The sequence below is a fragment of the Petaurus breviceps genome, unplaced genomic scaffold (assembly GCF_028583685.1).
Source record: "Petaurus breviceps papuanus isolate PSGF00001 unplaced genomic scaffold, PetGlider_PUasm1.0 90650, whole genome shotgun sequence".
Lineage (NCBI taxonomy): Eukaryota > Metazoa > Chordata > Mammalia > Diprotodontia > Petauridae > Petaurus > Petaurus breviceps.
Genome location: NW_027187299.1, coordinates 8317304 through 8332857, shown reverse-complemented (window position 1 = coordinate 8332857; position 15554 = coordinate 8317304). Strand labels below are relative to the sequence as shown.

The window sequence follows — 15554 nt, the reverse complement described above, 5'->3', positions numbered from 1 at the left end:
AACATAAGTATGGTAATGTAAATATCAACATATTTTATCTTTTAATACTGTAAACACTCCATAAAGGAAAAAGAAAGAATTCAGACGTCTTCTCTGGTATGAAGGGAGGGCCAAAGTATTTTATGCAGGTTTTCCAGATTGTGGGTGAGAAGGTGCTATGCCCCTGACCCCCCTGATGTGAAAAGAATAACTGTATTATTGGTTTATTCCCCTCTGGAAGAAATATAAGCTCACTCCAAGTCTGTTCTTTTTTTTTGGACGACAGCTTTCTGTGGACTCTGCCAACAACCACAAACCTTTTTAACTACAGCCTAGACTAGACATCAGAATCCTATGTCACCAAAAGGTGACCTCCCTCCCTTCCTATAAAACTTGAAATATCTGCAAGCCTATCTTTCTTCAAGTGGGTGATTTGTGGAAACAGGCTTACAATGTGCAGGCATCTATTTTAAACTTGGAATATTATAGGCAGCTTTCCCAAGAGTCTGTTGTGTTGATTTTAATTGAAACTAAATATAACCTTATCTATAATCTATCACATAAGACTATCTGATTATCTATGGAACCAAAGTTATCTGTAATCTAAATGGCACAACTGCAGTCATTGTAGCCTATTCAATGCTTAGCATTTTTAAGGCACTTATTTAACCAATCAAGTTAACAGATAGCTAGGTAGTATAGTGGTTAGAATGCTGAGAATAGAATCTGGAAGGTTTTTCTTTTTTAGTTCAAATCTGGCGTCAAGATACTTACTAGCTGTGTGAACTTGGGCAAGTCACTTTACTCAGCCTCAATCTGTAAATGACCTGAAGAAGGAAATGGTAAATTATTCTAGTATCTTTGCCAAGCAAACCCTAAAATGGGGTCACGAAGAGTCAGGCACAACTGAAAAACCTACTGACTATTTCTTTGGGTTACTGTAGCACCAACACAATATTCACAGAGCCAAAGGTAACTGTAAATATACCAGCACAGTTCTCAATTGCAAAATATAAAAGACTCTCCATATAGAAAGCAGAAGCAAAACATCTATTCAGACACCAGAAAACCAAATCCCAACAGCAGGAAACCAAATCCATCATAGCAGCATAGAAGTTAATACACCATAACAGAGCAGGGAGCCACACCATCCTTTAACCTTTCCACAAACCAACATTCACAAGCCTAGCTATCCTCCCTCCAGCTCTAACTGCTCTGACTCCCAGCTTCTGGTGGACTCTGCTCCACCCTTCAGCAAACTCCTCCCACCACAGGCTCCTTGTGTTTATATTCAGCCTATTAGGAGGCAGGGAAGATCTTCAAAAGCAATGAAGATCTTCAAATTCCCTTAGATCTATTAAGGGGCAGGGAAGATCTTCAAATTCCCATTACCATTACAGTTACAGTAACAGTTACAGTAAAAAGGTAACTTTGCTACTTATGCCTTCTGAACATAGTTCACGATCAGAATTAACATTTCTCAGTTACCCACTTCTAAATATTAAACATAGTAACATGAAAATTAGCTGTTAGAACACAGTGCACTGTGGATATCTTTGCTTTTAATAAGGGTTTTTGCCTCTTAGAAAGAATGCTTTCAGTGGTCTTCTCAATATAGTCTATGTCTCTCCCCAAACATTTTATCTAATGGGCTGTATTTCTTCTCAAGCTGATTTTGTGTTTTACATGGAAATGTTCTTCTTCTGTCCTTTTCTCCAACCAAAATATCCACATAACAAAGGATCAGGACTTTACATAGTAAAAGCTCAAAGTCTCCAGTGAGAGAGCCTCACTTTTTAAACTTTGTGTAGGGCACACAAATAGCTTTTCCTATGAAAGGATCCCCCCGCCTTTTTCTTTTTAATTATGACCTTAAATGTTAACCAACAAGAATTTTTTCAAAATGCAAAGAAAATAAAAGGATTATATATAAAGTTAAACATATATTGCACCCAATTTTTTAGAAGTACATTTTACATTTCGACAGGATAGTAATGCAATTGACCTGCTCTTCTGTATCCCTTTCTGAACATCCTTCCTTTGGCTTCTGTGTATTTTGAAGAAAATGCTTCATTGACTGTCTTCCCATTAAATGTAATTTTAATGGCATGTGTCTCTGTAAAATAATGCAACCTGATTTGACCTTTTCAAAATAAGTTTTTATTGTTTTTTTTGTTTTTTATATCATACTAGTTCTCCCCAGTATCCTTCTGCCTCCTCCTCCCAGAAAGTCATCTCATATAATAAATAATATTTTCTAAAGACAAAAGAAAAAGAGGGAAAATGATACAGCTGATCAATATGTTGGATAAGTTAAAAAATATGGGCTATAAGCAAGCTCTGTGGACCTCTCACCTCCACAAAGGGGGAGGGTAAAAGCATTCTTGGCTTTCTCTCTTTGAGTCATGCTTGCTCTTTATAATGTTGCAACATTCAATTTTGATTTTGTGTTTACATTTTGTTGTTTTTTCTTTTTACGTTGTTATAGTCATTGTGTATATCATTTTTTGGCTCTCCACTTCACTCTTCGTTAGTTCATGTAGGTCTTTCCATATTTCTCTGTTTTCATCACATTTATCATTTCTTGCAGCACACTAATGTTTCATGACATTAATGTACCACAATTTATTTAGTCATTCTCTAATCAATGTGTATCTACTTTGTTTCCAATTCTTTATTATAAAAAGTGTACTATACATGTTTTGGTGTATATGGGAACTTTCTTTTTACCAATAGCCTACTTGGAGTATAGACCCATCAGTGGAGTCTCTAGGTCAAAGAGAATGGACATTTTAATCACTTTATTTGCATAATTGCAAATTGCTTTCCAAAATGGTTTCATCAATTCACAGTTCCACTAACACTGGGCTATTGGGTTCTATTGTTTCTGAGTCTTCATTGTCTCTTCAGTTGGTCTACATTTATTTTTTAGTGACTGTTGCTTTATAACATAGTTTATTCCTTTTTTGTCCCTACTTTTTTTTTCATCATTTTCCCTTAACGTTCTACATCAGTAGTGTCAAGCTAAAAAAGAAATAGGTCCTTGTTGGTTCAATGTTGACTTAGAAAACTACAAATTAACATTATCTATGTTGCAATGTATTTAACATTTTCCAATTACATTTTAAATTGATACAAGCTCACAAGAGAGTTCTGTGGGCTGCAGGTTTGAGCCCTCTCTTATTTTTCCAAATTAATGTTTTTACTACTTTATCAAATTTTATAAAGTATTCCTCTGATAGATTGATTGGTATAGTATTGAAAGTATAAATTAACTTTGGCAGTATTGTCATTTTTATTATATGAATAAGACCCAGCAATAAATACTGAATATTTCTACAACTATTTGTTGTTCTTTTGTGTACTTTTGCAGATTGATCATTTTGTAATTATTTGGATTGGAAGTTCCCTGTCCACTATAACCTCTTGAATTTTGTCTTTATTAAATAGGAATGCAGTTGATTTTTGAGAGTTTATTTTGTAGTCGGTGCTTTACTGAAGCTATTAATTGTCTCAATGTATCTTTGCTGATTCCGTAAGATTTTCCAAGCATACTATCATATCAGAAGCAAATAAAGACAGTTTAATCTCCTCTTTACCTGTCTTTATACCTTAAATTTCTTTCCCTTGTCTTATTGCTATTGCTAGCATTTCCAAAAACACATTAAATAATGGTTTGAGAGTGGGCATCCTTGCTTTGCTCCCATATTAGCTGGAAAAAGTTCCAGTGTTTCAGAATTACTTATGATACACACTTTTGGTTTTAGAAAGGTACTTTTTAAGTTACTTAAAAATGGTCCCTCCACACCTGTACTATGTGGAGTTTTAGCATTTGCTGATTTCTGTCCTGTAAATGCCCACACTGAAAATTTACCAGTAGTAAGCTGACTCCAGCTTACCCATACATAAAAGAAGCTACAGTTGAAAAATGGGGCATGGGGGTGGACTGAAGGTACTTGTGCAGTTGAAGCAGTCCATGAGTATTGTAATAGCCTTGTTCTAGGAATGATAAGGTGAAAACTTACCTCTCAGAGCCCAGAGTTCCAGGAATGGGAATATGAGTTCCGAAGAGGAGAACCAGAGCCCAGGCTGCATGCTTTGGAGATGACAACGTGGGTATAGTGTTACAGTCTATTCTGTTGTTGAGCTGTTTCAGTTGTGTCTGACTCTTCATGACTCCAGTTGGAGTTTTCTTGGCAAAGATACTGGAGTGCTTTGCAATTTCTTTCTCCAGATCATTTTACAGATGATCAGATCCACAAACAGGGTTAAGTGACCTGCATAGTATCACTACTAGTTAGTAAAAATCTGAAATCAAATTTGAACTCAGTTCTTTCTAACTCTAGTACCTGTACTTTATTCACTGCGCCACCCAGATGCCCAGTCTAAGGGCCCTCCATACGAGAAGCTACCTCTTTCTTTTAGCTATGACCACATTTTTACTACAGCCTCCCCCCCAGACATAAAGTTATAGAATTTTAGCTCAGGAAAGGACTCTTATAGGGCAACTAGGTGGTGCAGTGTATAGAGCACAGAACCTGGAGTCAGGAAGACCTGAGTTCACATCTGGCCTCAGACACTTAATAATGTGATCCTGGGCAAATCATTTAACCTCTGTTTACCTCAGTTTCCTTATCTGTAAAATGGGGACAATAAGAGTACCTACTTCCCAGGATGGTTGTGAGGCTCAAATGAGATCATTGTAAAGTACTTAGCACATATAAATGTTAGCTATTGTTTAGTTCAATCTCATTATTATATTATTATATAATATAATTATGTTACATATTATAAAGAAATTTGAATCCTAGAGAGCTGAAATGGCTTGTCTTAGGTTGGTTAACCCAGAATGGTTCTGTGGATAGAGCCCTGGACCTAGATTCAGGAAGACTTCAGTTTAGATTTCATCTCAGACATTTACTAGCTGCTTCAACAATGTCCTTGCCCGTCCGATGTGGATGTTGGACTTCATTGCCTTTAAGTTTCCTTTTTGCTCTTAAATCTATAAATGAGGAGTCAAAGGCCAGGGTCCTGACTCTCACTTCAGGGCTTTCCCCCCAGACCACTGTTCCTGTGAACCGATACACTTATATCCTTGTAGTATGAACCTTTCAAAAACATCGCCAGGAGAGGCTGGGAAAGGGGTTACACACCAGTCACACCTACATACACAGACACTTTCATGTGTTAATGAGTGGCTGGGGCCCTAGTTCCAGTCTATTTGGGTAAATATGTAACTTGAACCTGTACCACGCCACAGTGTTCATTGGGGTAAACTGCGTTGATTTGGAAGCTTTTCTGATAAAAGACGCTTACATCCACATGTTTGGCTTCGATCTAGTCAGCCGTGGCCCCCCTGGTCTGAGTGATGTCACCCCTCTTGCCAGTCAGAACATAGGGAGGCTTGGGAACGCTCTCATCCCCTGTCTTCTAGTATAAATATAGCTGCCTACCCCCAGGCTGGAGAAGGGTGTCCTAGGGCTTTGGTGGAAGAGGCAGCCTGAATTCTGGAGTAAGAGGTAAGCCTGGGATGGCTGGGGACCCTTCCTTTCTTTCTCCCCTCAGCTCTCTGTAGGTGATCTTGGCAGCAGGCTGGGGCCAGAAAGATTAAGAGAGAGGGGGACAGAGCTAGAAAATAACAATAACTGAATGGCAGTAGAGGGCAGCTTGTCTGGGAAAAATCAAATTGGGAACACAATGAGCCAAGAATAAGCTGCTTTGTAGGGAACTTTTGCCAGCAGGAGGCCGAGGCAACAGAAAGAAACTATCCAATATTTCATGAATTTCCTTTGCATGCAGTTTTCCCACTCTGCCCTGGAAAGAGGTTTTTGGTTTTGTTTTGTTTTTTCTATTTTTTTTGGTTTTGTTTTTCAAAGAGTTACTACTCCCTCATGAAATCACAAGAATGAGACCATAATGGCTCCATAATAGACTTGTCCCTCTCTACTTCTGGACCCAAGACTCAAGATGGAGAGAAGGAGACAGGCTTGTGTCATGCAGCCAGGACAGCCTCAAGTCAAAGAGGAGAAGGCAGCCAGTGTTATGATTGATGGTAGGCAACAGCACCGGCATGTGAGGAAGGAGATGTGGAGGCCTGGCCAGATCCTCAATCCCCACCGTTGATGAGCCTTTTTGAGAAAGGACAAAGGAGCTTGATCTCCCAGGGGATTGAAGGGGAAACTCCACCAGAGAAGCTGAGTTCTGTATAATAGAGGGAGCAAAGATTGTCAACACAGGCAGGGTAGACATGGCTTGGCACCCTCCTTTTTCCTCTAAGATGATTTCCATAAGCTCCCTCCAGAGAGTATTTTGAAGCCAATTTACCTACCACTTTGTGCTTGCTTTATCCTGGCTGCAAGGCCTTGGAGCCCCAAGTAGCAGAAAGTAAAAAAAAAAAGGGAGAGGGGCAGCTGAAGAAGGAAAGAGTTAAATAGGAGGGGGGAAGAGCCAAATGGGAAAGAAGAGAAGGGGGAAGATGAGGGAAGGACTGTGAGATCTGTAACAGATGGAACCATCTTTCATTATCAAAACACCAGCTGCATCCCACCTAGAAACATAGGCTTGTTGGGGATGGGGTGAGAGTTGGGGGAAGGGGAACAAAGCTAAAGACTACATTGAAGGGGAAAGACAATCTCTAGCTTGAAAATGATCCGTGAAATTGCTTAGTCTGAGAGGGTGGCCATAAACTGCAGAAAGGGAGCCTGGGCTGAGATGGAGAGGAGGGGGTGCATCTCTGTCTTCTCTGGATTAAGCAGGCCCATGCCCAGCCTATGTATCCATAACTGCTGAGAGCTTGTTGAGCAATTGATTCCCAAAGGTTGTACTGTTGATTCATTTAGATGAGAAATCATTTGACAAATTAAGCTTTGCCTGGAGTGGTTCAGAGGATACTTTCTATTTCCCTTCTTCATTATGTTTGTTTGTTTTAAATCTAAATCTGTAATTTCATGGTGCAGAGAACTTCTGGTGTGGAAACACCTTCTTAATGATGTGGTTCTTTAACACAACTTTAGAATAATGTCCTGGGCAGAGAGAGTGTAAGTGATTCGCTGAGTATCGAAAGTGTCTATCAGAGAGAGTTCTTCACTTCATGACCAATCTATCCATTAAGCCAGGCTGCCTCCCCAGTCATTTATGCTTGGTAAAAATTGTAAGTAAAATCAGAATGTATAAGCTGGGGCAGGGGTTGAGGGATGGTGAAGAAAAACCTTCAGGCTTTAGATTATGTCCAGATGGGGATCAAGATTTGAAGAGACTTTGGAAATTGGAGACATGATCAGAAACAGGTAAGATTCTTCTCAATAACAAAGGTAGGTTACTATGTGCCCAGCACTGTAGTAGGCAAGATGAAGGAAAAGTAAATATAGGACATACAGTTGTATTAATACAAGATAGGAATCACTGGCCATGTGCAAGGGCAATAGAAAAAAAATTCTGAGGACCACAGTGAACCACAAAATGATGTTGTTCAGCAATGGTGTAGCTAAAATTAAAGGCTGTAGTTAAGAATTTAAGCATATTGAAATCATACGTAATACTGAAGCAGTCCACCCAAATTGTTTTATGATAAATGTTGTCATTTTTTGGTATTTTTTTTTAATGATGGGCAGATGTTCACCTACCTCCCTGGGGGCAGAGTAAGAGGAGATGAGTTTTTGATTAGCATTGTGTAGTGCAAAGAGAACTGGATATACAGCAGAAAGAATGTTACTTTTGGAGTCAGAGGACCTTGGTTCAAATCTTGCCTCCAATATGTATCTGCCTCTGTTGTATTACCTTGGACAAATCACTTATCTATCCTGGGTCTATTTTTCCTTATTCAAAAAATGAGAGGGTTGAACTAGATGGCATCTGAGGTTCTTTCCAGCTCTGGATAAGGATCCTGGGATCCTATGACCAATGGAGAGGATAGAGAGCTAGACCTGAGGTCAGGAAGACCTGAGTTCAAATCTGACCTCAGACACTTACTATCTGTTGTAGCTAATCTTGGGCAAATTATTTAACCTCTGTTTAAATGAGTTTCTTCATCTGTAAAACAGGGATAATGATAGCATTAACCACAGGGTTGTTATAAGGATCAAATGAGATAATTTGAAAAAAAAATCTTTTTATGCACCTAACCAAGTACCTGGCACACAGTAAGCTTTATATAAATGCTTATACCCCCTGTTTTAATACTTACTAGCTGTTTGACCTTAAACAAGTCACTAAATTTTTCTAATCCTGTTTCCTTATATGCAAAATGAGGATAATAAAGTTTGCATTGCATACTGTGCAGGGCTATTGAGAGGAAAGTACTTTGTAAAAGTAATAATATAATAAGTAATAATAAATGGGAATTGTTGCTGTTTTATAGACTGAAATGGTTTGAAAATTGCTCCATCTCCTATGGGTTACTACCCTAATCAGTATACGCAATGATATCCTCAAAGACATACCAATGTGCTATAGATAGGGAAATTCTCTGAACATTAAGATGATCACTTTTATTTTTTTATTTTATTTTACTTTTTGCTTTTTGGAGGGAGGAAGGCAGGGTAATTGGGCTTAAGTGACTTGCCCAAAGTCACATATCCAGTAAGTGTTAAGTGTCTGAGGTCGGATTTGAACTCCGGTCCTCCTGACTCCAGGGCTGGTGCTCTATTCACTGCACCACCTAGCCACCCTGATGATCACTTTTATTAAAAGTAAAATTTAAAAGTGTGGTTCTTTTTACTGACTTCTTAGCCTTCTCCTTTCCCTTCTTTTTCTCCTTGCTGTCATCCCCACCCCCTAGCATTTAATGTTCTATACTAGGTAGCTACTATGTCTAACCTTGCCCACTCCTAATTCCTGATCTCAATGTCAACATAAGTGTTTCTTCACAGGATGTGTTGTTAAATATTAGAAGCAGTACCAGGTGGAGGTAATGGAATTTCCTCTCTGGCAGTCCAAGACAGATACATACTCCTGTATGGGATGGATCAGTATATAGTTCTATCCATTCATAGGAAGGATGCAAAGATTTCTCAAAGTCCCTTTTGATCCTACAGGGTCTAGCCTTGCTGTGATAACCCATCAGTATCTACATTCCGTGGAGCAGTGTAGGGAGGTTCAACACAGCTTGTGTCCTTACATCATTTGTGGGATCTGAGAAATGAGATCTAGACCCTCATCACAGAGCTCCGTAGCTGTCTTCTTTTCCAAGCAATCCTTCAGTGACTGTCCTCCCTACTTTGTTATAATCCCTGAAGCCAGGAATTGGGTTTTTGCATTCTTCCACTATGTACTCAACATATAATAGCACTCAGTAAAGACTGATCTGATAGACTGATACTTGGCCACTCTGTGAGTAACCTCTCCAACATCTGCTCTTAGCAGAGACTGATGACATATGGTTCAGCCTTGGGCTATCCACTTTTCTCTGCATTCCTGTAATATAGGACAATTATCCACAGAGGTGAGGGGTTAAACTATAGGATTTGGAGTTGGAAGGTATCTAGAAGTTGAGATAGACCTGCTCCCTTATTTGCATATGAGGAAAGTGAGACCTCAAGAAATTAAATAGCTTTGCCTGAGGCCACACACATAGTAAATAACACAGTCTGAATTTGAACTCAGTTCTTTTGACTCCTAAATCACTTTTGCCACTATGCTACATGGGGCAGCTCTCAAAGGACCTGGTCTATTGCAGACACATGATAATCAGTTTTCTTTACATCTTTCCAAAAATGTCCTTTCAGCAAAAGCAAGAGTTGCACCTGTTAGTAGTACCTGCTGCAGGATGTTACTGAGAGTCATTGTCATCCTGTTGGCCTGGAATGCCCTAGTGGTCAGCGACCGGGTGTATGTGCACCCTTTCTACCTCCTTAACCATAACCAAAGTAGCTGTGATGAGCTGAAGAAAATGTATGCAGAGACCACCGAGGAGCAGAGCTTTACCCTTGTCCCAATTCAGGCCAAGACATCCCCTTTGGATGAGGTGGCCCTGAAAGATCAATTGGTATCTCATGCCCAGACACTCAACACAGAGGACAAGAAGAGGTTAAGTGGTGTGGGGATGCTGCTGAACTTTGTGGGCTTCCGCACGTATAAGATGCTGAGGGACATGGTGACCCCTGCCAATGGGCCGATTCTCTTGTCCCCTGTTGGCCTCTTCGGGACCCTCACTTCCTTCTTCTTGGGTGCTGTGGACCCCACAGCAACTCAACTCCAGGCATTTTTGGGTGTCCCTGAAGACCAGAGCTGTAGCTACCGACTAGATGGGCTCAAGGTCCTTTCTGCCTTGAAGGATATCCAGAGCCTCCTTTTAGCCCAAGAAGAGAAGGGCAGCTCCAGTCTGCTCCTGACCACAGTGGTGGGCCTGTTCACCTCCCCTACCCTGCGTCTGAAGCAGTCATTTGCACAGAGCTTGGCTTCCTTTGCCAGCGTCACCTATTTCCGCTCCCTGGATATGGCCACAAACCCAGACTTTGCTGCAGAGAAAATCAACAAGTTTGTTGGGGCTGTCACAGGATGGACAAGGAAGACACAGCTGACAGGAATCAGCCCAGACACCACACTGATCTTCACTACTTACACACACTTCCAAGGTAAGGACAGCTCAGTGGTGACAGTTGTGCCAAGGCTATAGGTGATTTGAAGACTTTTTTTGTTTGTTTCCAATTGCTGCTTTAAACAAGCTGAACAGAATCAGGTCTAGGGACAACTGGAGACCAAGTAAAGATCAACTTCAAAGACAGCAATAAAGACTCTTTTCCACCCACTCCCTTGCCTGCTTAACTGCATGCTTGGCAGGGAGGAGTTTACATCATGCTAGAAAATCCATGCCAATTTCTCTTTTTCTTCCCTTGTCTGTGGCTTGCTTTTTTTTTTATTATTAAATTATTGAGTCTTTTGTTTGCATGTCACCTTGATTCCCAAATATATCCTCCCCACTGCCACCCTAGGATGCCAGGACTCTGAACAAAGAATACAAAATAAATGAAATTCTGGAAATCTAAGCATCAACCCTGACAGGATGAGCAACAAAGAAAGGGCAGCATATTTTCTTATTTCTTCTCTAGAGTCAAACTTGGTTATTATAATTGCGTAACATTGTTTCTTTTGTTTTGTTTTATTCTTTCCATTGACATTCCTGTAGTCATTGTAAATATTGTTTTCCTGATTTAGCTTACTTCCCCCAGGTCAATCATATAAATCTTCCCAACCCTCTCTAAATTCATCATATTCATTATGCTCATCATTTCTTACAAAACTCACCTATAATATTCTTTTACATTCGTAAACTACCATTTGGTTAGCAATTCCAAAATCAATGGGCATCTACTCTGTTTCCAGTTCTTTGCTATCACAAAAAAGCCATTTCCCGGATACTAATTACTATAGATTTATTTGTCTTCCAGTTGCTCAATGAATTCCAGACTGGGTTATGAAGCAAGAGGTAAATCTGCTGGGTTACACAATTCTCCAATTCAGAGGTGCTAAGAAAACCAAATAATAAAAACCCACTTAGATCTTCCTATAATACTATAAATACTGTATAGTATTTATATAGTATATAATATAGTAAAGACTGGTCAAATAGAAGATCGTTATTTTAGTGACTATGTAATAATGCCTTGATCTTATGAGAAAACAACTCAGGAATTGCCCTTTGGACATTGGTAAATAACCCCATGTATCATTCATTTCATGGCATTGGAAGCTAGGCTTCTAAATAAAGCAGGGAAGACCTCATATGCTCTTGGGGAAGTTATCTACCACTTTGGAGGTGAGAGGATTTATGGGAAGAGTCCATGAACACCTCCAGATCTATCTTAGGGGCTCTGTCTGAGGAGTCAAAGAATATATGGTGATGCCTGAATGTAGGGACTTAATGGTAAAGTCAAGGCCAAATATAAGACACTAAATATATATATAAATATAAATAATATAATCCACTAAACCAGGACTCTTCTACGATTTAGATGGTTCATCTGAGAAAGAAAAAAGAAAAATAAAGTCCCATCACATGCAAACATTCCTTCAAAAGGAATGAATGTTTCCAGCCACCAGAGGCTTGACTTTTAGGACCTGGTGAGAATCATCCTGCCCTTTGATCAGCTATTCCAGCTAGTTCCTGGCCACAGGTTAATGGTCACATCAGTTTCCATGACATCAGTTGACTTAACCTTGTAAGATTTACCCAACTTTGTTCTCTGGAACAGTGGTTTTGCTTTTAGTGGAGGGTGTGGGGGAGGACAGGGAAAGAAGTCAGAGAGGGTGACAGCACTCCTGTCAAATGCCAGAATCTTTCTGAAAGCAGCTATTATCATCATTATTGTTAACAGGTACAGAGAGAAGAGCCTGAACAGAGTTGTGTTGTCAGGGAAAGAAATCTAGTCATCAAAGACCCTTGAATGGTCATTGTCACACACTCTTTCCTTTCAGAGGTGAGCTGCTGCAAATTCATGCTGTTCTCTCCAGACAACATTCTATCTCCCACCTTCATCTCTTTACCCACACAGGCTGCCATCTATAATACCTGGAATGCACTCTCCTTTACCTCCATCTCTTAGAATTTCTAGCTTCCTTCTAAGTTCAGTTGGAATAATTTCCTCCACCTTTCCTGATTCCCCCAGCTACTTGTGGCTTCCATTCCCAAAATGTATCTTGTACTTCATATTCATGTTGCATACACTTAAATGTCTATATTATCACCTTGGGCAAGTCATCATGTTTCAAGACCTCAGCTTCCTTACCTATTAGGTGAAGGGGGTGGGGAGGATGGCTTAGATGACCTCCAAGTATTTCTTCCAGCTTCAAATCTTATAATTCTGTGAATCAGTTTCAATCCCATATCAGCCATCTATGTTCACTAATGGTTCATAGCTCTCTCTCAGAAGGGATCTCTCTTTCTACTTTCTCCTTTTTCTAAGGGATTTTAATTTTGAAGACTATGGCCTCGATAATAGGCCAGACTTAAAATCTTGGATGGGGGCTAGAAGGGACCTCTAAGGCCATTTAGTCAAAACCATAATTTTACAATGATGAAAACTGATATTTAGTTATTAAACATCAGGGGCAGGATTCGAACCCTGGTCCTAGTCCTCTTTTCTACATCAAGATAATTGATCTAAAGCTGTAAGAGACCTCAAAACCACCTCATCCAAATCTGAGGAAACTGAGGCCTTAGGAATTTAAGGGATTTGCCCAAGGTCACACACAATGTTAGTCAAGGACAGAGTTAGGGTCTCAGCTTGGGTCCTACAACTCTCAGGTTAGCAATCTTTCCATCATATAATGCTGCCTCTTTTAAAACCAGCTCTATTCCCAGTCCTCAGTTCCCTCATCCCCTAATCTGGGTGGACTATTTCTCAGGTCTATCTTCCTTTCTTAGAAACTATCATAGAACTTCTCTCTTTGATTGACTGCCAGGGATAGACATAGGAGATTAGAGATCAGGGAAGGCTTCCTATAGGAGGCAGGTCTCAAGGTGGGCCTGGAAAGATAATATGGTCACTGCTTCTCCCAGCAATTAACCCATGTAAAGGCCTGTTCCATCACTTTGCCTACTTCTTTCAGGTTCAGTTAGTCAGTCAATCAATAAACATTTATTAAGTACCTACATAGGAGCTGGCAGGTTGGGTATACAAAGGAAAAAGATAGTTCCTGCCCTCAAGGAGCTTACAATCTTATGGCGGAAGATCCCATGAAACGAAGCTGAAAAGGTGGAAGGAAAGGAAGGTAGAGAGAGAGCTGGCCTGGGTGCCTTCCTTCAATGGAGTTTTGGGGAGGGGCTCTTCCCTTCACCCACCAATCAAAGGGATCTGAAAGGAGAGGCTCGTGATCTAAGTGCTGATTAGCTAAAACTTGAAGAATAGGAGCATAAAAATAGAGAAAAAGATTCTGGAATCCCCCTTTCCCCTTCCTACCCAAGGTCATACTTCCTAAACCTTTTTTCCCTTTGACTATCTAATGAAGGACCTGGGTGAGGCTTCCTGATCAATGAAGGCAGTTTTCCAATGAAATCAAAACATTTTATAGTCATATAAAAATGTTCTAAATCATTATTATTTAGAGAAATACAAATTAAAACAACCTTAAGATCTCATTTTACACCTATCAGACTGGCTAAAATGAAGGAAAGAGAAAGCGACCAATGTTGGAGGGGATGTAGAAAAATTGGGACACTAATTCACTGTTGGTGGACCTGGGAGCTGACCCATCCATTTTTGAGATTGATCTGGAATTATGCCCAAAGAGTTAACAAATTGCCTATACCCTTTGACCCAGTGATACTACTACTAGGTCTATTCCCCAAGATGATTAGGGAAAAAGTAAAAGAACATATATGTTTTAAGATATTTATCGTAGCTCTCTTTGTGGTGGCAAAGAACTGGAAATTGTGGGGATGCTTGTCAATTGGGAAATGACTGAACAAGTCATGGTATATGATCGTGATGGAATACTACTGTGCTGTAAGAAACGATGACCTCCATGATCTTAGAAAAACATGGAAAGACTCACATGAAATAATGAAGAGCAAAATGGGCAGAACCAAGAGAACATTGTATATAGTAACAGCAATATTGTTTTAAAAATAACTATGAGTGACTAAGTCATTTTGACTATTATAAATACTCAAGTTAACTATAAAGGACCTATGAAAGAAGACACTATCTGCAGCCAGAGAAAGAACTGATAAATAGAAGTATGTATACAATGATTTTATACACATACACACACACACACATACACACATTTGTGTCTAGGTTGGGGGGAGGGAAAAAAAGAAAATTACATAATTTTATTACATATTTAGAAGGAATAGCAAATTGTACATAATTGACTTACAGCTTCATGTATATAATCACCCTTTTTTCTATTCTAATATGCTATGGAAACTTAAGTTCAGAAAAAAATAAGAAAATTTTTTCCTTTATTTGGAGGAGGTAGGGCAGGGGAATTGGGATTAAGTGACGCCCTAGGTCACACAGCTAAGTAAGTGTTAAGTGTCTGAGGGTAGATTTTAACTCAGGTCCTCCTGATTCAGGGCCTGTGCTCTATTCACTTCACTACCTAGCTGCCTCCAAAATAAGAAAAATTTAAGAGTAATGAACGAAGGCCTCCCACCCTTCCTGAGTCAGGACAAGAAGATATTATTATAGATTGACTCTGACACAAGCTAGATCTCTGTAGCAGCATACACACTGGCATACTCAGAATGGCTGTTAGCACAGGTTCTTAGATCTGCTTTACTAGGAAAGACAGATGTTTAAGGAGTCAACAATCTCTTTTTAATTACATTCACTAGTTCAGGGGAAAAGTTTGGTACCCTGAACTTCAGAGAAAATGCAAGCAGAGAAATAAAGACCAATAGACAGGGCTCTGCCCAAATCAACTATTCACCTTACATACATCCCTGGATCAAGAGAGACTTTGCTTCTGAGCAGTTGGGGAACTCTAAACATTTGGCCACTCAGAATCTTGATCAGGGAATCACAAGAACCTTCTCATAAGCAAGCCCCCAAAGCAAATTACCAACTCGGAGTATATATACACTTCTCAGAGCCAGAAGGCATCACAACCCTCTTGACTCAGTGCCTAATTAG

General features: G+C 39.7%; 2 protein-coding genes across 3 annotated transcripts in view; one reads left to right on the top strand and one right to left on the bottom strand.

The window, feature by feature from the left end:
* Nucleotides 1–4133, bottom strand: part of CAPN9 (calpain 9) — a 120320-nt gene extending 116187 nt beyond the window's left edge. The window contains exon 1 of the mRNA XM_069064898.1: nt 4005–4133. The gene's annotated coding sequence lies outside the window, so the exon portion shown is untranslated. The remainder of the gene's footprint in view (nt 1–4004) is intronic.
* The window catches only part of AGT (angiotensinogen), a 50571-nt gene that overhangs the window by 29343 nt on the left and 5674 nt on the right, over nt 1–15554 (top strand). Inside the window, exons 1-2 of one of the 2 annotated variants that reach the window (XM_069064897.1) lie at nt 5223–5498; nt 9702–10550. In XM_069064897.1, coding sequence (XP_068920998.1) covers nt 9743–10550 — 808 coding nt within the window. In that variant the 5' untranslated portion in view covers nt 5223–5498; nt 9702–9742. Of the gene's footprint in view, nt 1–5222; nt 5499–9701; nt 10551–15554 lie in introns of those variants that run through there. The other variant, XM_069064896.1, reaches the window with a different exon arrangement.